This window comes from Equus przewalskii, chromosome 24, assembly GCF_037783145.1.
Source record: "Equus przewalskii isolate Varuska chromosome 24, EquPr2, whole genome shotgun sequence".
NCBI classification, from domain to species: domain Eukaryota; kingdom Metazoa; phylum Chordata; class Mammalia; order Perissodactyla; family Equidae; genus Equus; species Equus przewalskii.
The window spans coordinates 19650196-19676641 of record NC_091854.1 but is presented as its reverse complement, the minus strand read 5'-3'; the positions used below and the strand labels follow the sequence as shown (position 1 = coordinate 19676641).

Sequence of the window (26446 nt, the reverse complement as noted above, 5' to 3'; positions counted from 1 at the left end):
GGGCAAGTCCTCAACCTTTTCAGGGCCGTGTTTCCCCATCTTTAAAATGAGGCGTTACATTAGATACTCTCTAATTGAAATTCCCAGTCTGTTGTGATTGTAAGGTTGTGATACTAGTTTAATCAAATTTGGAGGAGAACTAGAGATATCCGCCACTTATTGCTGGGCTTGGTTAGGCAAGCCTGTTGGCGCTTCAGTTTCTTTATCTGTATAATGAGAAACAGAACAGTATCTACCTCACGGGGCTGTAGTAAGAATTCAGGGATATAGTATGTGTGAGTTACTGGGAACAATGTCTGACTCTGCGGTAGGCACTCAATAAATCTAGATATTATTGTGATTTACAGTAAAGTTGGCAGTGTATTTAGAAATTGTCACATTAATTTCATTCCATTGTTTTTTATACAAAAACAGTACACTAGAGCCTCACACTTAAATTTAAACTTTCAGTTAGGGTCCCACGTAGGACAGTTCTTTCAGACAAATGCTGGTGAACGTTAATAATAGCCAAGGTTGCTTGAATCTCTTGGCACAGTGCCTGTTGCTGTGCCCGACAAGGATGCATTACTGGGCATCTCCTGCAGCTCTCACTCTGCACAGCAATCCTTTAAGGTAGATATTGCTATTCAAGTTCAATTGCTTTGCATGTATCACGTGATTTATTCCTTACAATAATATTATTAAATAGGTTTTTTAATTCCCATTAACAGATGAGAAAACTGAGTGTTGGCAACTCCAGTGTTCTTAGTCACCACTGCATGTTACTTGTCATATAATGTTACACATATTCCATCGTGGTATCTTTCACTCATGTGCTGGAAACAGTTTTCTCCCCGCTCAAAGAGCTGGTATTTCTCCCTTCCTTCTTTGTCTGTAACAACCATATGACTATTTCTTCCTTTATATGATGCCTACTAAGAAGCATAGATCCAAATATGAGGCTCAAATGTGGTAACTCTATAACGCTGGTAAATTGCATGTTGAAGCTTCCCAAATGTGGATATCCTACTCTCTTCTTTATATTTTGCCCGGTCTTCAGTTTTAGTTCGAACTTGCATTTTTGGTTAACCACCTGTTTATTAAAACAGTCCCCTTTATGCTGTAGTCAGATCTTTTCTGGAGCCAGACAAATAAATGAATAAATAATAAAGCCTATATTCATGGCTTGATAAATTGCTTGACAGGGTGGATTAAAGATCCAGTATTATTAATTGAAAATGACCATTGCTTCTGGTTGTTTCCACAAGTTTTATGAGTCCTAAATAATCAAGAGATAAAATGTATATTTTTGAAAGTCAATATTGTGGATTATTATCTGGAGTTACAATTCTTTTCTGGGAGGTAATAAATATCTTTAAGAGCACGCCAAGTCTAATATGTCATTCAATGACTGTTAACTGGCTAGCAAAACATTCTGAATGAATAACTCTAAATGTATGTATCCTGAGAAGTAAGTCCTTCACAGATATGTTATAGCATGTAGAAAAAACAGAGAGGAGGAATAAAAAAAAAAAAAGAAATAGAAGGGGGTTATATTTCCATCTAATCACTCAGGGGAGATTCACTTCAACAGAGAAATTGAAAGATGTATTCTAAGATGTGGCAGAGGTGAAGTAATTACGTGAATAACACTAGGCGGTATGGTTTCTCTGGATGCCTTTACCAGACTGCGAAATTCTCGGATAACAATTCTTAAGATCGGACGTGATACACTCAAGTTCTGAACAAAATCTTTTAAACTGCTTATATGATTGTGCCTTATATGGCAGTTTAACTTTAGTAATCCATCAGGTATTTACTGAGTCCCCACTGTGTTCCGGGTTTGGGCTTGACATATCTGAGGGAACAAAGTGGACAAAATTCCTGTCCTCGTGGTCGTAGGCTGGATAATGCCCCCCAAAGATGTCCATGTTGTGATCCCCAGAACCTGAGAATGTGTTACTTTATCTGGCAGAAGGGACTCTGCAGATATGATAAAGTGAAGGACCTGGAGATGGGAGATTATCCCGGATTATCCCAGTGAGCCTTAAATATAATTACAAGTGTCTTCATGAGACGCAGGCAGGGGGAGGTTTTCCTTCAGGAGAGGAAGAGGCAATGTGATGACAGATGCAGATTGAAGTGGTGTGCTTTGAAGATGTAGGAAGGGCTCGCAAGCCGAGAAATGTGGGTGGTTCCTAGAAGCTGGAAAAGGGAAGGGAGTGGATTCTCCCCTCAGCCTCTCTGCCGACGCCGTGACTTTAGTCCAGTGAAGCTGATTTTGGACGTCTGACTTCCAGAACTGTAAGAGAACAAATTTATGTTGTTTTCAGCCACCAAGTCTGTGGTAATGTGTTATAGCAGCCATGGGAAACTAATGCACTTGTGGAGATGTCATTCTCCACAAGGAGAATGAAGAGGAGGGGACAGACAGTCAACCATAATTACAATAAGCAAATATATCCTAGAGTATGTTAGAAGGTAATAAGTGCTATGGAAAAGGGGAAAAGTAGTGCAGGTAAGAGGGATGGAGGGGGCCTGCTCCCTGCGGGGGTGCTGATGAGGCATGGGGGGACATTTTTGCAGTACAACTAGGTACTGTAAACTACAGTACTAGGATCAGCAGAAGAGACCTCATTGAGGACATGAGGTTTGAGCAAAGACAAGAAGCTGGTAAAGAAGTTACCTAAGTGGATATCTGTGGGAAGATTATTCCAGGCAGAAAGAACAACAGTACAAATGCCCTGAGGCAAGGGTCTGCCTGGTGTGTCTGAGGAAAAAAGCCAGGAGAATTGACGTCAGAGGGAGAGGAGAATGCAGATTAGAGAGGCAGCTGTAGGCGGGTCATGTAGGCCATTGTAGGCAACGTAGGCCTTTGTAAAGCCTGCTGTTAGGAAGAGGAAACCACTTTACAGACTGACTAGAAGTTACTTTCTAGAACATACTGTATATCTGGTCAATTCGGTTAAGTAATTTTCAATTGGAAAAAAATTATTGATAGGGTAAACTAGAGAATAACCGTCGACACAGAAACCTCTCCTAAATTAGTTTCAGAACACCAAACAGCTTGGAAGAATGGGATAGGTCAACTGATTATGTGTGTGAGACAAAAATTTTCCATCGCTTTTGAGTGTAAATATCTAAGGACTCTACTTGAAGCCAGCTGAGTTTCCGCTGATATCTCTGCCTTCTTTTATTTTATAAATTTTTGGTTGATTATTTTAAGGTCAAACTTTCTTAATTTTGGTGAAATAGTTTGTTCTTACATTTTTTTTTCTTCTTCTGGCGTAGTTTTGGATGATAGCACCCACTTTTGGTGTCGTCTATATCTGGATTTAATGTATTTGAAACTGCGGCAGGTTCTCCGTGTGAGGCAGGGGTGTGAAAGTACAGTAACTAAATTGTGCTTGGATGGGTCAGCCGCAGGCCTGCATGGCAGAACAGCCTGGACTGATTGCTTTGAGCAGATGTCTCGGCAAGTTGGAGGCACAACGACACAGTGATGGCCAGCCTATCCTGGCCCAGTCGTTCAGTTCATATTCCAAGCACCTTCAGGCTTTCAATGGCAGCAAGGTTTACCCAATGTGTTTTCCATTCCACCCTCTGACTTGGTTAAATTCTAAAATTACCTGCAGATGCGGTGTGATTATGAGCTCAATTTCTCTTTCTTCTTCCCATGTTGTGTTTAGATTATGTCTACCGTGCCAGTCCTATCAAAGTTTCTTGCCTGCTTACATTTTGGCTATATAACTTGATGGCAAACTCATTCCAGAAACCGTCTAGAATTGTTGCATCCAGAATTTTATTCAAGCTCAACAAAATAATATTTGTTGAAGAAATGAAGAAACCAGCATTAGAATTAGCAGGGAGTATCTGTCCTTGCCTTCCTAGCTACTCTTAACTTTAAGTTTTTGCAGATTCCCAGGCCAGTTCTGATATTAGATGGAGGTGTATCAGTGGACTCAGACCATCAGCCAAGGGGAACCGGAGCAGAACTTGCATATGGGGTACCTGGGATGGGTCCCAGCTACCTGCCTGTTCAGTGAGCTGACTCTTCCACTAATCACACTGCATTCATCTAATCTTCGCAGACAGGCTTCTCTCTTGGTTTCTCTTTCTATACTGTAGTCCCTTGTGTTACTGGTTCTCTGTATGGAATGTTATCCCGACTGGCTGGTGCCCTGATCACCTGCATGGTGTATGGGAGGGCCAGTTTCATTTGCAGGCCAGGGAGTAGGATTGGGGGTTTGTATCAGGGTTCTCCAGAGAAATAGAACCAAAGGAACACCTGAATAGAACAAAAAGACAGACTTCCCCAGTAAGAGGGAATTCTCCAGCAGACTGCCTTTGAACTGGAGCTGGAGCATAGCTCTTCTGGGTCTCTGCCTGTGGACTGAACCCTAATGTGGTATAACATATCTTATGTATATATATGTAATATATATAATTTACATAAGTATACACACATACACACACACCCCTTATTGGTTCTGTTTTTCTGGAGAACCTTGACTAATACAAAATCCTAACGACCATTCTATCCCAGCCATTTCTCCTTTTCCTTTCCTTTGCCTGTTGCTCTCCAGTGTGTAGATAAGACATCTGAAGTTCAGAGGGGTCAAATGACTTGTCCAAGATTGTCAGCTAGTAGGTGACTGAATTGGCATGTTGAGATGTTGGTGGGGAGAGAGGGACATCAAAGATGACTGATATATATATATATATATATACCTGCTGGATACCTGGGACGGTTTAAAGGAATAGAGATGTCAGGAGAATGTACGTACTTTAAGACAAAGCTATACCCTCACTCAGTTGTGTTAAACTATCAACTGTGGCAGAGAATCGCAGAAGATATTCAACCTGCAGGAGAGGCGTTCTGAAAAAGGAGACATTTCTGTCTGATGATTAGCCTATTGAGAATAAAGATTTGATTATGTGAAAGAACAAACTTCCAACATGTGTGAAAAAAGCAAAGTTTCCATTTGTCAAGAACACAACGTTCTGACAGCAGTTTTGTTCCTCTGGTTAGGGATAACTGGCTTTCCCTGACGCCTCACAAGATGAAATCCACTTACTGTCAGAGAAGTCACCCTCTGAAAGCCAAGAGTTTTTTGAACTTTAAAAAACAATTCATGCCATACAGTGCTTTCAATTTTCACTTTGGCTTTTTAAAATTTTACAGTGGAAGAAACAATGTCAACCCCGTTAGAGTAAGTTATAACTGGCTTTCAGAAACTGAGACGTGATGCTTGGTCTATGCCTAGACATGGAACATATTGTGGAGAATGTGGGTAATTAGTTGCACAATTCAGGCTGAGAACAACTTTTCCTCCCAATTTTTTTCTGCCTTGTGTGTTGGATAATTTGAGAGTATCTTTTTGCTTTAATTTATTTAGTCTATAATTTTTATCTCCACTTCATATTATCTAGAGAGATACGTTTATTGAGACAAGAGAAATCTACAAATGTATATAGTTATTCAATACACATTAATGAGCATCAACAAAAGAATTGTGCTAAGTTTTGTGGAAGATGTGAAAATACAGAGGACTCAGTCCTTCGTCAGTTTAGCAGGTAGAAAGTTTTTAGTGCCATAAGGGAAAAATTGTTATATGAATTTATTCACTCACTTACCAAATATTTATTGATTGTATGTTATAGTCCAGGGACTCTGATAGAGGAGTATAAGTGACTAAGATCCAGTGTTTAGTGTGTGGAAGCTGAGAGACAAATGCAAAAAGCAGGAAAAGAGTACTATTAAAAGTACTAAAATAAAAAGTTTTTTCCTTTCCTTTGTGGTCTTGCTCTCGACTTGTCATGGTGCTGTTTTTTCGCTAGTTGATATACTAAGTAAATAAAAATTAAAATGTTAAATTAATTGCATGAATTCTATTGCTCATCTCTATATTGTGCAATGCCAATCCAAATGTAAATATCAGAACATTTCATTGGTATGTGGAGTCACGGAAATTGCACAATTTGTATTGCATGGCTTGTCCTTCGAGGGTGCCTCTAGCTGGCCAGAGACCAACTCAAAACATAATGAAGCTGGTCAGAGACAAACTCAAGACAGAATGAGGAAGGTTGGAAGGAAGAAGAGAGGATCCCCTAGTCATGGAGCTGACTGAAGGGGCAGCTGGGGCATTGGGATACTCATGGGTGAGTCCAGACCCTCACCGGCACCTGAGGGTCCTGCTCCATGATTTGGCATGCATGTGTGTTTGCCTGGGCCTCAAGGCTACTGGGTTCCTCCTCCCACCAGCCAAGGGACCTAGGTGTAGCATCCCAGCTGGGACTTGGGCAGGGGGAGTCGAGCCAGGTGTCCCCTATTTCCATGGGCCCACTGCCCCAACCCGAGGTGGATGGGTGACCCCTAAAGATCTTAAATCTCCGTGCCAGTATGTGCTCAGTGCCTGGATGAGGGTGGGTGCGAGGTTTGCCCCTGTGCTGGCCCAGACAAGTCTCACTTGGAGTGGGTTGGCAGCAACCATGCCCTGCCCCAAGATGCCATAGGGTGTGTACCAATCTCAACCCTACGCAAGCTCTCAGCCAGGCCCCTTCCTAGGTGAAGAGTGGCAGCAATTCTAAGGTGGGGGTGGGGAGGGGGAGGCTGGTTGGGGTCTAGGACAAGGGAATGGGTGGCTGAGAACTTGTCACAGAGAGGTCTACCCCCATGAGGTGGGATGGTGCAGGAGCCAGAGCTTCTAAGCCCCTGGTGCGTGCGCCATTGTCCCATTAGACTTCACTTACAACACACAAATGCAAAGATAAAATGATTAAGAATTTCAAGATCTACTGGCTGCATGCCCAAGAAGCCAGTTGTACTCTGGAGCTTAGCTTTTTGATGTTGTTTCCATGGCTGTGATGGCTCCATCTTCCAGGGAAAGCAGTTTCCTCTTTGTGTTGAATTAGAGGAACAGCAAGCCTGTCAATACTTTCCCTTTCAAGCTTTCTTCACTTGAATTGCAGTTCAGGGGACTAATTTTTAATGTTTTTTTAGGGATGGTTTTCTTTACTTTTCCAAGGATGATCTCATCATCCTTCCTGCTGGTTTCAGATTTGCTTTAGATTTGGATGCTGGGGTTTTGAGGCTTCATGAAAGCAAAGCTCACATGAAGATTTTGGACAAGAAGTGAATACAGTCAGGGTGTCAAGATGACCCCTGTTGACCACGTAGCCACCAAAGGACATTCCGTGGCAGTCGCCAATACTTGGACAACACTGCATGTTCAGCTACAGTGAGCAGGGGAGTCTTGGCTGCTCATCACTTTCAGTGATGCAGTCTGGGCCAGGTTAAGGTCAAGGACTCAGGAGTGGAACAGACCTGGGGCTGAGTTCCTCCTCTACTGTCAGGTGATTGAACCCTTCATCTTTCTGTGCCTCAGTTGCCTCATGTGCAAAAGGAGAATCATGGTTTTGTCTTTTCTTATAGAGTTCTTGTGAAGGTTAATCGAATACACATGCAAAGTGTTTAACATGGTACTCAACACATAGTCAGTTGTCAATAGATGTAAATTCTACATCTTTTCATATGCAAGCATGAACTAAAAAGGGGAAGGAGGCAAAGTTTCTTTAAATAACCACCTGATGGTGTTAATGCGTACATTAAAAGAGCCTGTCACAGTGCTGGGCACAGGGCGGGAAATCCATACATATTATTTTTCTGTTCTGCCTCCTTCCAGCCTTCCCTTCTTTCCACCTGGCAGACTTTCTATTCTGCCCCTGTCATGAAGAGTTAATAAAAACATTAGTGCTAATAAAGGGCCACTGTTGGTTTTGGATATTGTGAAAGAATGTAGATGGATTGTTGCAAAACTTTTTGCACTGAAAGAAAAACAATACAGGCATCTGTCCTTCTGATGGTGAGATTAGCAACAACAAACCCTGTGCGGAAAGGACAGCGCTTTGTGTTTTGTTAACCCGGAGGCAGTACCAAGAGTTGGTAGGAGCATGGGTTTTGTGGTCAGACTTGGTTGTGTCACATGTGCTTGCCATTCTAATCACTTCTTTGTGCTTGGATTTCCACATCTGTAGTATACCTACTTCATTTGTTCGTTTATTCATTCATTCCTGAGCACCTCTACAGCCTGTGCAAGGTGCTGGAAACACAATGGCCATGACAGCTGTGCAGTTAGCATGATGTGCAGAAAGCACACTGACTTGTGGGGTACTGAGCCGTGAAGCCTCAATAGGAGTCAGGCAGTGTGCGAAGGGTTGAAGGAGGGTTATTAAACGGGGAGCATGACTGAAGGCAAGAGACTGGTTTCAGGAGCTGAGAATGTCAGTGTTGCTGAGGCACAGAGTTCTAGGGGTGAGCAATGAGAGTTAAGCCTGTGGGGAGAAGTTGCTGGATAGATTAGGAAGGGCCCTGAAAACCACGTTAAAGAATTCAGAGTTTACCTTAAAGGTGACAATAGCACTTCCTAAACAGTACTTCCCCGTAAGACCAGAGTCCAGTGGGACCCACTGAGAACTCTCCCTTCCAGAAGATTCACAACACACATTAGTATCTATCAATGTTCTTTGGTAAAAGATTCTGTTTAATATTTGTTTAACAGTTTTCTCAAACCTAATTAATATTTAAAAAAAATTAACCTCTCATAACTGAGGCTCAACTGGGACTGTGCTTAACAGAAATGATGAGAAATGAGAAGCCATTTTGGGGTTGTGAGTTGGGCCCCAACATAACCATATTTGCATTTTAGAGGTGGGTCTAGTCATAGCTACCACATAGGGAGCACCAGGTACTCTTCAAAGCACTTAACTAATCAATTCTTATGACAAGTCCATGAGGTAAGTATTGTTATGTTTTGCATTGTTAAAATGAGGAAACCAAGGCATAAAAGAATTAGGTAATTTCCTAACGTTATGGAATTATTATAAGAGGAGGGCCTTGCGTATGAACTTGGCCAGTCTGGCCTTGGAGCCCATACTCAGCAGATTGATCTGACTGCATGGGGCAATGGATTGGAGTCAAACAAGACCGGAGACAATTAGGAAGAGATTGTTGCCATAATTCAGGTGAGAGATGATGGCCACATGGACTTCACACATTTGTTTAGAGGATTAAATATTATAACATGATTAAAGTACCAGTATAGTTTTTACCATATAGTAGGCAGTCAACAAATAATAATTTTCTCATACATATATGGAAAGTTGATATATGAGATACAGATATTCCAGGTTAGTGGGGAAGGGAGGGTGTATAAATTTGCTGGGGTTGCCAGAACAAAGTACCACAAACTGGGTGGAGTAAACAACAGAAATTCATTGTCTCACGGTTCTGGAGGTTAGAAGCCCGAAATCAAGGTGTTGGCACAGTTGGTTCCTTCTGAGGACTGTGAGGGAAGGATCTGTTCCAGCCCTTTCTCCTTGTCTGGTAGTTGGCCATCTTCATGTTTATATGGTGTTCTCCCTGTACGTGTGTTTGTCTCCAGATTTCCCCTTTTCACAAGGACACCAGTCATATTGGCTTAGGACCCACCCTGCTGACCTCATTTTAAGTCATTTACCGCTGTAAAGACCTTATCTCCAAATAAGGTCACATCTGAAGTACTGGGGTTTGGGACTTCAACATATGAATTTGGGGGACACAACTCAACTTATAATAGAGGGGTTATTTAATAATGGCACCATGAATATTGGTTATTTATATGGAGAAAAACCCTGGGTTCCTCCCTCACATAGTACTCAAAAATCATTATTTGAAGGATTAAAGACTTAAATGTGGAAGGCAAAAAGGTTAAAATGTTTAGAAAATATAGAGTAGAATATCTTTATAATCCAGTTTCTGGAAGGATTTTAAAATGCTAAAATACAACACAAAGGATGTGATTTAAAATATTTAAATTTGATCGTATTAAAATCAAGAACTGCTCGTAAAAAATGATAGCACAAAGACAGTGAAAAGGCAAGTTGTGATTTGGAAAAAGATGTTTGCAAAGCATATAACTGATAGAAGATTAGTATCTAGAATACACAAAAAAATTAGTAAGAAGAGGACAACCAATCCAGCAAAAAATTGGACAAAAGAGACGAACGGTTATTTCACAGAAGAAACGTGAATGGAAAAGGAGATGCAATTTAGGCCCATGATGTGATTTCATTTTACGACCACCTGGGTGGTAAGAAGCTGGACACCTCCAAGCATTATCAGGACTTTGGCTGAAGGGGAACTCCTAAGCACAGTTTGAAGGAGCATGAATTTATCGATATAAGGTTTTAGCATCATCTTGTAAAGTTGAACAATCTCATACCCTATGACTCAGTGATATCCCTCCAGGTATATATCCTACAGAAGCTCCCCACACAAGGTGATGGGTATGAGACCAACCAGAGTAGAATATTTCCTAAGAACAAAAAACTGGAAATAACCCCAATGCTTACTGACAGAATACTATTAAAAAATTTGGATGTCAAAACATTGAGGTATTGTAGAACTTTGTAAATGAATAAGCTAGCACTATATATAACAATATACATGAATCATAACTCTTGTATGGAAAAAGCAAGTTACAGAAGTTACGTTACAAAACAAGGAAAATTAAATAATATATTTGTTCATTTGCATATTTATGTGATAAAACAATAAAATGCAAGGGAATGATGACAACAATACAATTCAGGATAGTGGTTATGTCAGTTGTCTCTGGGGGCAGGATACAGAGGAATGCAACGGAGGCAGAAATGTGCCGATGGATAAAACAATATTAGTAATGTTCTAACAGTCTTTGTTATGGATTGAATTGCTCCTCCCCAAAAAAGATATGTATGTTGGAGTCCTAACCTCCGGTATCTCAGAATGTGACATTATTCGGAAATAAGGTCATTGCAGATGTAATTAATTAAGATGAGGTCATACTGGAGTACAGTGGACCCCTACTCCAATAAGACTGGGGTCCTTATAAGAAGATGGTCATGTGAGGACAGAGACATGGAGAATGGCAGGTGAAGGTGAAGGCAGTGGTTGGAGTGATGCATCTATAGGCCAAGGAACACTAAAGATTGCCAGGAAATCACCAGAAGGTAGGCCTTGGGCCCCGACAGATTCTCCCTCACAGTGCTCAGAAGGAACCAACCTTGCCAACACCTTGATTTTGGGCTTCTAGCCTTCAGACTGTAAGACAACAAATTTCTGTTTAAGCCACTGAATTGTGGTACGTACTTTGTTACAGCAGCCCTAGGAATCCCTTAATGGATTTAAATTAGGTAGAAGGTGCATGGGTGTTTTAATTTATATCATAATTCACAATTTACAAGTGTGTTACATATGTTACTTTTTATGTATCAAATAGTTTTGTTGTTAGTACCTTCCAGATTCGGGCTCCTAGTGACCCTGTGTACAGCAGAGCGGAACCCTGCCCAGTCTTTTGTGCCATCCTCTCGTCTTCTGGCACCATATCAGACAATGCTCTGCTGCCATTAATATGATTTTCATCAAGCAGTTATGTAATAAAAATAAAAAGATAAAAGAAGGTATTATTATTTTCATTACTACCAAACCGGGGCATGTTTCTATTATTAATCTTGATGGCAAATTCCAGAAAAGCTTTTCTAGACAGTTTTTTTAAACTATAAAAATCAACTTTCAACACTCCCTTTGATTTTTATGGAGTTTTAATTTCAACCTCAGTGTCACTGAGTCCTTTTTTCTCTGACTTTAATTATAGTGTGCACATCTTCTGAGCAAAGTGTCCAGCATCTAATCCTGAATGAAAATGATTGCCAAGCACACACTTGTCATGGTATGTTATCTCCCTGTAGACAGGCCAACATCAGCTTTGGCTGCATTGAACACAAAGGGAATCCTGGGCATGTAACATCACATCAAGGTTTCGGGCATGCATGCCACAAAAGTAAGCACCTTCCCTGAGCCCAGAAGCCATACCAGAGCAGGGGCTCGTGTGCTTTGTTCTCTTAGCTATACTTCTGCCTTCTAGAAAACAGTGCCTGACAGGTACTCAAGAACTTTGTTGAACGAATGTATAAGTGCGTAGTTTTATGAGAGTATCCACTTCTCCGAAATAACAATACAAACTATCACTTTTCAAAAGAGTTTATCAGCCATCCCCGTTTGTTTCCTGATCTGTGTGTTTCCCACATCTGCTGATTCACCAGCTCTTCCTCCTCATGTAAGCAGTCAAAGACTTTCTCTGGGAACTTTGAACAGAGGATCAGATTTTGGTCCCATAAGGCCAGACATGTGTATGTGTGTGTTACTATGTTTTTCTTTTAAGAGTAGTTAGTTGTTTAATCTTCCATACAAATTAATAGCTTGCTTTACTAACAGTAACATAATCTTGCCGTCTTGAGGAGAAGACATGTAGGTACTTTGGAACCTTTTATTGATACTCAGGTGAAATGTGTCTTGATTAAAGAATAGATTTTAAAAAAGGAACTCTAAGAATGCATGCGAAGTAGATAATTTTTTTTAAATGGGATTTACCTAGTACTTTGAAAAATAAATTAATATTGTTTTGAGTATATTACACAATGAATGTTATGATTTGACATTGCATTATTGAGGTTTTTTCCTTTTTTTACTCGGTAGATAGAGCAGCTGACGTTAGTGGGGGGTTCCAGTGAGGGAGGGAGAGTTTCCTAGACCTCAAACTGTAATACTTGAAATGCTGACTGTAACACTGATAAATTCAAGCAACATTTGATAAGTGACCAGGCATATTTCTAGGTGAGAATAGACAGAGGAGCAAGACCTCTGTAGGAATTCAGTTCAGTGGGAGAGATGTAAGTAAACAGATAATTGCAATATAATGTGATTAAGTGCTATTAATCATCAAAGGGAAAATGGTACTCTATATCATTCACATTTTCAATGTGGTTTATTACACAGTTGTTCTTTGGATACTGGCCATCCAGACATAATGTTTCTCTACTAACCAGAATATTTGATTAACTAAATTGTTCAGTTCCCTGACCATACCTGAGTAACAGTTTATTTTACAAGTTATGATCAGGTCATTACAAAAACATCTCGATATCTACCACAGGGGAAAACTGTGCAATCATTCTTTTCTGTAATTAACGGCTAATTTATTTTATCTCGCTGTAGTATTTTATGATCCTTTTCAATTTCCAGAAATTTAGAGGCCTCTTCTGATTTTAGAATGGAGAAAAGATGGTTTATTTCTGTGTGACACTGGTCTTTTACATAGGTGGTGGCAACATTTTACTAAAATAAAAAGAGCAAAGATCAGTAATAGATTCCTGTAAGTGTTTACCTGGAAAAATGAGGCACAGTTAATAGGTATGGGGCAAAATGGTATTAGTAAAAAACAGCTGTAGTATTAAACTGGCTCATTATAATTTCTTATGAAGTAATGGATATTGCTTCACTTGATCATGAAATTTTCTCCATAAAATTTGTTAGATTCACATCTCTTTGGGTAAATATCTCACGAGAAATTCTCTCCCCATTGGGCCTTTTAATCATTAAAATGTTACAATCCCTTGTCTGCAGGGTTCTTCCAGAATGCTTCTCATCGCTTTCCCTTCTCACATTCCTTAGAAAGCCAGAAACACAGTCAGTGCTCTAAGTGACAGTGAACCCTAAGGCAGGGACTGTTTCCATTTACAACACGTGGCTGGACTACCTGCTTTCAACTCCGTGGGGGATATCAACCACCAAGCCCTTCCTCAAATACACCATCTCTTTCTTCGTACCTGGTGTCTTTATCCTTTCCGAGCTGGATTTGGGATGAATTAACTCTGCAAACTACGATCTGACAGCTGTGGGTAAGCTTTCCTCCGCTCTCCAGATTCCCATTTTGTAGCCCTAGGGATGGCGTCTTGAGCTTGAAAATGAGTTCAAACAAACTTTTCCCTAAGTGGTCGGGCTGCTGAAAGGGCAGCTCTGAGGCTGACGGGGGAGCCGTAGCATCTGAGCGCGATGCCCTCGTCTCTCCGGGTCCGGCTCTGGGCTCATGGAAAAGGGGCGGAGAGGAGACAGAAGAGAAAGGGGCGGAGGTCACCCGCGCCCTCCAGCCTGCCCAGGCTGCGAGCGCAGCTAGGTGCTGAGGGATCGGAGGAGCCGAGCGCCCGGCAGGTTCCACGGTGGGGGAGCGCGGAGAGGGACGCGCGGCCAGACCCAGCCGGAGCCGGAGCCGGAGCCGGGGCCGGGGCCGGGGCCGGGGCCGGGGCGGGAGCGGGAGCCGGGGCCGGGGCCGGAGCCGGAGCGGGGGCGCGGCGCCCGAGGAACCTGTGGCGGCGGCGGCGGAGCGGAGCCGGGCGCGCGATGGCGCACCGAGCGGCGCGCTCTGCTGCTCCGCCGAGAGCCCTGCCGGCGGCCCTGGACGCCAAGGTAAGCACCCTTCCGGCGGCTGGCTTCCCACGCGGCTGCCTCCGGATGCTCAGCCCGATCGCGGGTTGGCCACTCTATCCCTGGACGCTCGGCGGCATCTGCAGCCGGCCGCACTGGAGGGCACCTTAGCCTGCGCTTGGCGACAAGTTTAGACTATGCCCCAAGCTGGGAAGACTCTAGAAAGAAGGGTACTCGGGCTGACCCGTCCCGATTCTGAGCTGGGCGCCTGGGGACCGGGTAGAGAGAGTCTCAGAGGAGGGAAATGGGCAGAGGAAGCTATCCCCTTTTGGCTGTGTGGTTCCCTGTTGGCGACGCTTCGAGTCCTGCACCCAGGCCAGAGCAGGCCTTTGGCGCCCCCGGGGTTGGGAGAAGGAAAACGGCCCTCTGGCGTTTGAGCAATCGCAGAAAGTTGCAGCAAGTTAGGAGGTTTGGGAAGGATGTTGCAAGCAGAGGGCTGCGGGCGGCGGGGAAGTAACGGGAGAAAGTCGAGCTGTGAGTAAGACCTGGAGGAGACGGCCGCCCTCCGGGCAGGCCGGGCGGCCCCACTCGGGCGGGTCCCAGGAAAGGCTGGCTCCGGAATTCCCACCTCCCGGAAAGCTGCTCTGGGAAACGCCAAGCGAATTAGCTCGGGGCGGGGTGGCTGTGGTCGGTGGGTACTGAGGGTCTGTGACTCAGGCCTTAATTCACTAGGGAAGGAGCGGCAAATACTTTGTATTGGATGTTGCTACCTTGAAGCTGTAACTTAGCATCTAGGCAGATGTGCTCACCGTGAGCGCCGCCCGCCTCCTTTCCTCTCACCAGCCAGGATTTCTGCACAGGTGGTAGGTGGACCAGAAAACCTTCAGAGAGCCTCACCGCTCTGCTTCCCGTGGGTCACTGATGCGTGTGGTTTGCTGTTATTTGATCGAAATCAAATAGTTTTAAAACTTATTCAGAGAAGCCCTATTTAACATCAGTGAGCTTGCTGGTCCCCTTTGCCCCCTCCCAAAGTTTGGAGAAGATTGTTTTGTCAGCTAACAAACAGGTAGTTCACCTAAGGAATAATCTGCAGTTTGGGGACGAAACCCATCAAAGAAAAAGGCAGGAAATTTTGAAATGTTATGTCGTTATTTAAATAGACGATTCTGCTTTTAAAAACTTTATTGGGTTTAAATCTAATCTTGTTAGTGATTTTCGTAAAAAGTTTTAATGTGTCAGGGAAGTGTCAGGAAGAGATTTAGGAGGTGCCCATTGGCAGAGGGCCCCAGAGGTTAACCAAGGGGTCTCCATTTTGGCAGCTTCTTTACCTTGAAAATGACTCGTGGAACCGCAGGCAGATGTGTGCTGTTTACACTGTGATGCAACCTTGCTTTTGATAGGCCAGATAAATCTGATTCCCACCACAGGGTGCTGGGGCGCTGCGGTCTTAAATGTCAGATGAGCAGTTACCCAGTGCTCATAAATCCTGTCTTTATGCTACAGATGTCTGGACTGCAAGCCTGCACTGTTCTGAGAGGGAGATGACTTGAGCGACCAGCTTTTATCTCTACAACAATGTCCATGAACAATTCCAAACAGCCAGTGTCTCCTGCAGCTGGGCTCCTTTCAAATACAACTTGCCAGACGGAAAACCGGCTTTCAGTATTTTTTTCAATAATCTTCATGACAGTGGGAATCTTATCCAACAGCCTTGCCATTGCTATTCTCATGAAGGCGTATCAGAGATTTAGACAGAAGTCCAAGGCATCGTTTCTGCTTTTGGCTAGTGCCCTGGTAATCACAGACTTCTTTGGCCACCTCATCAATGGAGCTATAGCAGTCTTTGTATATGCTTCTGATAAAGACTGGATCCGCTTTGACCAATCAAATGTCCTTTGCAGTATTTTTGGTATCTGCATGGTATTCTCTGGTCTGTGCCCACTTCTTCTAGGCAGTGCAATGGCCATTGAGCGATGTATTGGGGTCACCAAACCAATATTTCATTCTACGAAAATTACGTCCAAACATGTGAAAATAATGTTGAGTGGCGTGTGCTTGTTTGCTGTTTTCATAGCTTTACTGCCCATCCTTGGAAATCGCGACTATAAAATTCAAGCGTCGAGGACCTGGTGTTTCTACAACACGGAAGACATCAAAGACTGGGAAGACAGGTTTTATCTTCTACTTTTTTCTTTCCTGGGGCTCTTAGCCCTTGTCGTTTCATTCTTGTGCAATGCCATCACAGGAATTACACTTTTAAGAGTTAAATTTAAAAATCAGCAGCACAGACAAGGCAGATCTCATCATTTTGAAATGGTCATCCAGCTCCTGGCTATAATGTGTGTCTCCTGCATTTGCTGGAGTCCATTTCTGGTAAGAACCTAACATTTTGAGAATTTCTGCTTTCTTCAGTTAATCCATGTTCAGTACAAAGTTTGCTATCTTTTTCCAAGTTGTTAGTCTTGCTGGGCAGCACTGTTCAGTCTTTTAAATGCTGGAGTTCACTCCTTATTTCAGCACTGAACTCTGGCTTAGATTTAAGCTACTTAGGATGCCCATGGTTATTTCCCCAAGCCCTGAGTTGAAAGAAATGTCTTGCCAAACAACTCTAATGGTAATGTTACCTGTTTGCTGTGCAGTATAAAGTAATTTTAACAGAAGTAACGTAGTTTTAATATACTGAGTATGATTCGTCTCTAAAATGTGAAAAAAAATCACCAACTATAATACGGTATTGGAATGGACTCCAGTAAGTCTTGGTGGAAAATTAGCCAGACTTTCAATTTATAGACAAGGCATATTAGGTACCAGGTTCTTCTAAACACACAATGCCCAGGTCTCAGCTTACAAGGGGAGGTGATGAGTCGAGACAGTTGGGTAGTTCAGGTGAACTGTATGGATGGATCAGGTAAAGAAATCACTAGTTCGCTAACCCGGGAACCATGCCAGTAGTGCAGGGAAAGATTTGATTGGCAGGAAGGCCAGAGATTCTTCCCTTATCATTTCATTCCTTTCTTTTTTTTTTAAAATTTAGCCAGCAGCTATATTTGACAGCTTGGTATTTTTATTTGGAAGTGAAAGCTAAGTATAAGGAATTAGCAACAAACATAAGTCATTTATATTACATTCTGGGTAGAAGACAAGAAAAAAAATACTTATGATTGATAATATGACCTTCACTCCCTCCAACAGTTTACTTTATGATGGAAAGAGTGACACCACACCATGAAAGAGAAAAATTCCTTCTCTGCGTAGCTAATAATGGCAGCACAGATTATCTTCATTCCTTTTTCTGTACCAATGGGGAAATGAGCTGATATCCCGTGTTAGTAATAGAGGTGATACACAGGAAGAGGTGAGGAAAAGGGGTGAGACAAAGGTAGATGGAACACAAAGGTCATGGTCAATGCCTTGAATGGTGGTTTGAAGGTGCTTGTGACTAATGCAGTTTTCCTAGGCACCCAACAGGCCCATTGCCCAGTTGTTGCCAGTGGAGTTTTAATAGAAAATCCTGATGATCTTGATGCACAGAAAATTTTGGGGGAGCTGCTGCTGCAGACAGATTTTTTGATAGCCTATTTTATATTATGGATGGATTTCTACTTTTTGAATATTTCTTTATTTCTATGTGTATTATTTCCTCACAATTTCAATTTAGCTTCTTGAATTGTTAAATCATTTAAATATTTTTTTATGATGTTCCTGAATTGGTCCTAGGAACCACACCAGGGGAAGGCTGGGTTGGATCTGTCAAGGCAAGTCAACACTTTGAGGCTTGTTTGTTGTCAATTTAGGTGACACCACACAGGGATATGACCTGTGCTCACGGGATAGTTGTCTCTGTCTGAATAGCAGAGGCCAGTTCTAGCAACACTTGGAATCACTTCAGTGTTCATTCTTGAAGAGTTTAATTTATACCACTTGACAAGGGAATTTCCATTGAATAAATGTTGCTTTTTTTCTTAAACTTTGAAATAGAGTAGCTTCTCGAAATAAAAAGTGAATCTGATTAGAGTTAAAATTAATTTAGGGGTTGGAAAGGAAATACAAAGAAGGTGAGAAAAGAGGTAGCTGAAATATTTAAAGACATTTTGAAATGAAGGTCATAGCCCTGAAGAAAACCTGAAAATAGTGAAATCGTGAACTCAATGAGAGACAGAGACACTGAACAGCTGAGGTAATCAGTGGGGCTTTGGTTTTCGCTTGTTCTGAGTCACCTTTAAATTCTGCTTAGTTCTGGCTTTTGACTTTGAGAGCTAGGAACGATGGGTTAACTACTCAAGACTATGGAAAGTGGTAAGGTCTCACTCTCACCATGGATATGTTGAATTTATGTTCTTCCCTAATTTCTTTTCCTGAATTTTTGATTTCCTGCACTGTTGACATAAATATTACAATTTAGTTCATATTTTGAACATATTTCCTACTGGAAACATAATTTTATTTTTATGAAACATTTTCGGAGGTCTGCGTTCTATTTATCTGTGAATTATTGTTACATCTATGATACCAATATACCATTACCTCTAAAATGCTTTTTAGTGTGCAAATTATTTCTGTGTTAGACATGTAGTAGGTGTGGCACAGACACTCCTTGATGGATTGCTGTTTTGAGTTGTTTCAAGCATTCTTTGCATTCCTGGTCTGTCTTGTGGAGACTTGGATCTTTAGCAAGTTCTGGTAAAGAATTGATAACTTTCGTGGTCTTGGAACAAGTGCCTTGGGCATGGGTTAAGGCCGTCAGACAGCTCTAAGTGGAATCCTAGTAAAACACCCAGGCTTGCAAATGTCAGAATAACACCCAACACTAATACCTCAATTGAAACATTTCTCCTTTTTTCCTTAAATGCCTAGGAGGAATTGCATAGATCTTAATTCTGAGCCAACATTCTCCTGCCCATCCTGTATTTTAAAACTTTCTTAGTTTTTAAAATACCTCTGAAACCAAGCTTCTAGATTCCCTTAGATGTACTATAATGGTGACAGCTTTCAGGTCACTGCCCTGCTTTACACCGTGAGCCTTCTCTCTATGATTGATAAATACAAATTGTTGGATTTGTAATTTGAATTGAACATCTGCACACAGCCTGTGACCTGTGCTCACTGTCATTTTCAAGCCTCAAACTGAAACGAAGGTGCAGGTGCCTACCCTAAAAGAGGAAGCGAGTAATGCAGATGATGTCTGTGCTTGACAGGGTGCACTGCATCAAAACTTATCAACAGTGGCATCATTTCTAAAACTATTTAAATTTGTAACTCATGACAAAGGGGATACTTTATTAATTTTGATGATTGAGTTCTAATCAATACAAAGGTAAGATGATCATGATGTTTGTTTGAATTCTCTCTCTTTTTTAATATACTTTATTTTTCTCGAGTAGTTTTAGGTTAACAGAAAAATGAGGGGAAAGCACAAAGTTCACATATACCTCCTCATGTCTCCCCTTATCTCTCTAGGCATCCTTGTTATTAACATCTTGCATTGGTGTGGGACGTTTATTACAATTGATGAGCCAATGCTGATGCGTTATTATTAACTGAAGTCTGTAGTTGACATTAGGGTTCTCTCATCGTGTTCTACATTGTGTGGGTTTGGACAAATGTCTATTGACATGTGTCCACCATTACAGTATCATACAGAATAGTTTCACCGCCCTAAAAATCCCCTGTGGTAGGTTTTTTTAAAAAAAATTTAATCTGTTTTATTTTCCCCAAAGGGGAAATGTGTGTGTGTGTATGTGTGTTTAGGAATTGAGATGTAGAAATGTAGTACAATCATAATATTAGTTTAAAATATAGCTTGTTAATGACTTCTTAAATTTTACAGTATCTGGATTTTATAGTTTTAAACATGGTTAACTCATATAAATTCATTTAATTACACTCCCAACTGAAAAATACAGGAAACTACAATAGATACATATTAGTTTACAGCTCCATTTAGCACTAAGTTAATACAAAGATTTTTGAGAGTCAAATGGCAATTATAAAATCGTCTTGTGCGCATCCTAGGTGACTCCTTTTCCTTAATAAATAAATCTTGAAGACATTCTTTTGACATTTAAAAGAGGGGAAAAAAGACATTTACCAGCACTTTCAAGTAACATTTTCTTAATATTCTTTGTTTCTTTCTTTATACAGGTAATGATTCTTTTTAATGTTCCATTTCTAGAATATGTAATCCTAAAAGGAATTTATTATTACTGCTATGCTTATTTCACTAGTTTGGCAGAGCAATAAATACTTGTTGACTGGTTGACTGTAACTTAAGTAGCATGAATGTCAAAAGATTGGAAATGATTGACCAGAATGTGGATTCTGAGTTTTGTAGGTAAGAGTTAATTAAGCAAATACTGAAACCAAGTGGTAATTTTCAATCTGTTCCCTAAAGCAGCAACTATAGACATGACACTATTAAACTTCAGCGATCTTTCTAGAAGGCCATACGTTTGTTGACCTTCTCTTCAGGGATAGAGGATTATTTTGAATTGGGAAAAGAAGTATAAAGTATATGAAGAGCAAAACGATTTCTTATGTAGGTGAGTTTCCCAAGAAATGTGTTCTCTTGCATGTGTAGAGATTGAGTTTGATTTTTCTAAGATTCTTACTCTTACGCTAGTATTTCTAGTCAACGTAGTTAAATTTTTGATTACTAAGATGTTTGTCAGATATAAATCAAACAACTGGATGGTTAATTAACTTTACTGAGTTACTAAAGGTATCAGCATCATAATGACCAGATCTTACAGGGCTAGTGGCAAATGATTGAACAACACAACATCACAGAACACTTTGACTATTAGTGAAGATTGTTTTCTTTGAAAGGCTGGCCCTCGTTATCATATTTAAGAACTGTGTAATGGAAATCTGTATATGTGTCTTTTACACTTGCCTCTACACCAAAAGGACAGTGAATGGATGTACATTTACATGTTTTAAGTGAAAAGAAAATGTGGAAAATGTATAAACATGTACATAAATAACGTGTACATGTGTAAATTATGTCCCAAATTAAAAAAATTAACTAATCCACCATTGGGTCTAACTGTACTAAAGAAAAGGGTTTTGAATAGCTTTCTTTCTTAAATTAAAAACAATAATGGGCTCTTATGGTTTTATGTCACATCTTGGAAAGTGGGTCTTTCTGGTGTATCCTCGGATTGCTGCTGATTTTAGAGGCAATGTTGTCATAAATTGTTGTAGCTCATTCCTTTGTGAAGTGAGAGTGCTCCCTTGTTTGGAACATGGAAGCAGCAGTGATGTTGTCTGAGTAAAGGACTGATGACACTTAGGTTCTGCTTCTACAAAATTCTTAAACAACTCAGACACATGCCACTCAAAATTCATATCCAGAAGAAAAGGTGTATTTTAAAGATGTATTAATGTAGTTTACCTTATGGGAATCCAGGCTACTTCTGTGTTTGAGAGGGCATCGAGTAAGTGGCATGAGGTCAATGACAGTAGCTGGCAGAGGAACAGTTCTAGGAGATTTGGGAGCACATTCCTGTCCCTGAGCCTTGGCGTTCTCTTCCCTGTCACTTTCCTCCTGACATCCATGTGGCTTTCTGTCTTACTCCTCTCTTAAATTTTATGTCCTCTGTGTAGGTTATCTTAAAAAGTACCCTTTCTCTTCTCTCTTGTCCTCCTCTACTGTATTTCTGTCACAGCACTTAGCAATATCTGGTAACACAGGATTCATTTCTCTGTTTGGTTGTTGTTTGGTTTCTACCTCTAGCATATCAGCTCCTTGAAGGAAGGGACCTTGTTTATTGCTATATCCTCAGGTCCTAGACCAATGCTGCACATATTTGGGGTCAATAAGTATTTGCTCAATGAATCTCATGTAAGGAGGGCTCCGTCAGTGACGGCGCTCGTTTCCACTCTGGACCCACTCTGCTGATGAGGTCAGGACTCGGATGGTTGGCCTCAGGGATGCTTCTAATGCTTCGAATTGGGATTTGAATAGGAGAGGTCTGAGAGGAGGAAAGTATGTTCAGAGGTTCCCCAGGAGTATCAGTTGGAAGGAAAATCCTGGAGAATCCTGAACATTCTATGGTTTGCATTGGTGCTAGAATTTAGAAATTTTGTCAGCATCCAGAGGAATTTCATGGGTAAACTACGATTGGTATTATTTTATGATGATGCTATTACAATTATTTGTCTACATACCAATTTTCTCTCTCATTCTCAGTGGTCTCTGCTGGCTAGGCTCTATATTACTGGTTTGTGTTTTAGTTTCTACAAGCCGTAGGTCATACACCAATGTTTGTTGAAAGAATGAAGTAAGGAACCAAATATTGAATGGGAAGTATTGAAAGCAAAGGAAGAAATTAGGTGACATAACTAATTCAAAGTTATTTTTGCCCCTTTGTCTTTAGCACTGCCTTTTTCTCTACACGCACACATTTTCCCCTCCCCCCAAATGTATTTAATTTTATTGGTGTTTTATCTTTGAGGAGGTCATGTCAGGAGACAAGAGGAGATAATTCCTTTGAGTAAAACCTGCAGATATTGGTCGTTCATTGTCATAGATAAAACCTCTATGGTAAATGTTGAAATTTTTCTGTAGAATGAGCTTGCTTACCTCAAGTCTTTAGCAGCTGATTGAGTGAATACATGGCTTAATTTGTATTGCTAATCAGACTAAAAGATTGGGTAGGTTTTATTTTCACAGAGGATTAACAGTTTAAGGTCCAACAGACCTATTTTGTGGACACTCCGGTGCCCCATCCAGAACCCCTTTTGGGTGAGCCTTGCTCTGGGGGAAATTACCTCAGCCAAAGGGAGCTACCCCCAGCCCATGGTTATGCCCCGCTCTCTTTGGTCATTCTGTGTGCAGTGACAGGTGGATGTAGGGGTACAAAGCACTTACCCTCTTGCCTCATATGGGACATTTCTGAAGGGTCATCCATGCTTCAGAGCTTGCTGAGGTCTTTCCTGCAAGCAGATTGCAGCTCTGCTTCTCCCTTGCCAAACCCTGCTTCCCTCACCGCCTCACACTCCCCAGAAAACTTCGTGCATGCAGATCTCTGTCTTAAAGTCTGCTTCCTGCAGGGTCCGGCTTCCCACAGTCTTCCAGAAGTCCATTTGTTCACACATTATCTAAATTAAAGTATATTACACGTAGGTTTCCACTGTGATTTGACAACAACATTGAACTTTGTATAGGCCTTTGCAGTTGAACTCATTTGAGTCGATCATCTCCCTTCTTGGAAGTGTACAGTGTAAAATTGGCCCAGCAAAGGTCAATTAATTTAAAAAGACACTGCTAGGTTGAGAATTTACGCAAAATTCTCTTGCTTCAGATGTGCACGATGGTCTGGTATACTTTGGTATTTTAAGTTCATTTACTCTTGGCAAAACATGACTTCCTGTTTTTAGGGAGAAAGACTTATAAAAATGCCCAAAGATATCATAGACATTGAGACGGCACTTACAAAACATTACTTGAATGATTCAAGTGCAAACGGATCAGAGACATGTGGATTAAATTTATGCCCTCCTGGATATAAAAATCTTCTGGCTTAATGTGTTTGGGAGTTTTTATTAAGCTCCAAAACATTTGAAGAACAGTTCAAGATGTTGATGTGCCCCAAATCTCTCTGGGTTGCCAATTTTAATTTTATTTGCTTAGTCTTCTCCTTACAGGAGGTATAGAAAATGCGTTCCATTTATATTTGAGTTGGAAGGCATTTGTAGCCACACTGAATTTCACCTGGTACATCAATGCCCTCTATCTGTATTTAGAGAGGGCTTCATCCAATAGGAACAATTTGTCTTTTGATATTTGTAAATATTAGCCTTCAGAGCTTTTGTAAATTTGTCATTCTGTCTGTCGTCTATCCTGGGTGTAAGGATAGCAATGCCACGAAGAGTGGATACAATTGTGGCTTTATACAGACAGGAAGGTGGTTTTTCTCACTCTTTCTATGCTACTGAATTCCCAAATAAAATTCAGACTGTGGAATGCCAAAGGGGAGTGTGGCTGTGGTGTGAGGATGAAGGAGACAGAGACAATTGGGTTATGTAAAAGGATTTATTTTAGCTTTTTGTGCATAGTCCCAAATCAAACCTTCCCTTTAGAATACTGTAGTTATTCAAGTCCAGGCAGGGGGCAGGGTCCAGCCCCACCACCTCTTAATTGTGACCTTGAGTTACTCTAAGCCAATTTTGCACCTCTGTGAACTGATTATAATAATAATACTTAGTTTAAAGTACTATCAGAAAAATGGTTTGACCTTCCTATTATCCCATAACACAGTGATTGGTGCAGAGTAAATGCTCAAAAAAATCCAAAAATCCTCAAAAAGTCTATTGCTTCTCGCAATCCACCATCTCAACTGGAAATAATCATCTGTGTTTAGCTCAGATGTTTTCCATTTTCTCCTCTAGTAAGAAGGTTTGGTTGTAGTGGAAGGGAAAAGAGGGAGCTCATAGTTTCAGAAAACTTTCTTGGACATTTCCACTTGAAGTTTCAGATTATTGCTCCTTATTTCACTGCCTCACCAGAAGTAAAGATGTTGCCTGCTAATCTTTTGCATCTTATTCAAATTCAAATATTCCAATAATTTATGATTATAATACTCTGTAAGATATTCATTTATAAATTATTGGAATCAAGTTAAAATGAGCAAAAACTTACTGAGACTGTTGTGTATAAGGCACGATGCTTGGCTTGTGAGTGGTTCCAGGGAAAAAAAGATAAAGCTCTTTCTTTAAGGAGCTTATAACTTAGTTGGAGTAAAAGATACACCCTGTCTAAAAGCTAAGATATTAGCTCTTGGAGAGGCAATATAGTGTAGTAATTAAGAGTTGTTTTGTTTCTTCCACTTACTGGCTGTGTGACCATAACCGCTCTGTGCCTCCATTTCCTTGTATGTAAAATAGGTCTAGAATAGTACCTTCTTCACTGGGTTGTGTGAGAACTAAATAAATTGATATATGTAAGATAAAATAGTGCCTGACATAGTAAGAACCGTATGCTTCAGTTATTATGCTGTTGTCATTATTGTTGCTGTTACTATTAAATATTAATGCTGCCAGCCAATAATTTTGTCAACGAGGTGACCAAAGGTGCTTTTTAACTAGTTATAAAATGAATAATGGTGCTATAGTAGCGAGCTGTCACTTGCAATTTGGCGGTCCGCAAGTCATTATTTGTTTATTTATTTGACAGACGTTTACTGAGCACCTCCAGGTAGTGCTCTAGATCCTAGGAGAACAATCTCTGTGATTTAACTGGTCATGATATCTATGGCCCTAAGCAACAGTACTTATAGGCAGTGAGAAAAGAGGACGTGTAGGAAATTGAAATATGAAGATCTTCAATTATATTTTCTGTTATAATAGAAGAGCAGGTATTCTGTTAAGAATGCATGTGGATGAGATGATTTCTGATAACTTGTAAAAAGGAAAATTTCTATAGTGTATAATTTAGAAGGAAAAACTACTGGAAATAAATGTGATCCAAAGTCAAGTAATGTAAATTGTAAAAACCAAGAGAAAAGAGATTATAATTGTATAATTGCTAGAGCCATAAAAATGTATGAATAAGAAACTCTGTAGCATTTGGAACAGGCTAGCGCAAGAGTAGAATTGAGCAGGTTATAATAAATTAATATTAAAGGCTAGAAGAATTTTCAACTAACGAAGCATGAATGGTAGAAAAATTAAATCTGAAATAGCAATTTACAATTCAAATTGGTATTTTATACTATCTTTTGATAAGGAAAGTGGTCAAGGATATAGAAGAGAAATAAATTTTGGTGAAACGAAGCATTACCAAAACCACCAACTCTTTCTAAAAATTTGGCTTAAGAAAACCTTAGAAAGGACTGAAAATAAAGCCAAATAAATTACTGTGAAATTTTAATAATAGAAATGAAGAAAATTAAAAAATTCGTCGTTGTTCATTTACTCATTGATTCATTCTTTCGGCAGACTTTTGCTGAGCAAAATGTTGAATGTCTCTCCAGGTGGAAGGTAAAGCATAGAGACAGAGATGTGGACTGGGAAAATATTCCTGAGGCAAATTCTAGAATCAGACTTCCTAGCTCCTTCATTTTATCCACGATCTTTGCGCCCTCTTCTCCAACCTGTAACTCATACATGCATCTGCCTTTTTCTTCTCTTTCCACTTTTAATAGGGATAAATATAACTGTTGGCATTTTTCTGGTCTTGCCTGG

At 40.7% G+C, this 26446-nt stretch overlaps 1 protein-coding gene across 8 annotated transcripts in view; it reads left to right on the top strand.

Moving 5' to 3' along the window:
- The first annotated feature begins 5954 nt into the window (after nucleotides 1-5954).
- The window catches only part of PTGFR (prostaglandin F receptor), a 55987-nt gene continuing 35495 nt past the window's right edge, over nucleotides 5955-26446 (top strand). Inside the window, exons 1-4 of one of the 8 annotated variants that reach the window (XM_008543584.2) lie at nucleotides 6022-6141; nucleotides 11655-11729; nucleotides 13511-13737; nucleotides 15764-16633. In XM_008543584.2, the coding sequence (XP_008541806.1) occupies nucleotides 15836-16633 (798 nt within the window). In that variant the 5' untranslated portion in view covers nucleotides 6022-6141; nucleotides 11655-11729; nucleotides 13511-13737; nucleotides 15764-15835. Of the gene's footprint in view, nucleotides 6142-8889; nucleotides 9004-11654; nucleotides 11730-13462; nucleotides 13738-14014; nucleotides 14303-14651; nucleotides 15124-15763; nucleotides 16634-26446 lie in introns of those variants that run through there. The other 7 variants (XM_070592697.1, XM_070592699.1, XM_070592700.1 and 4 more) reach the window with 7 other exon arrangements.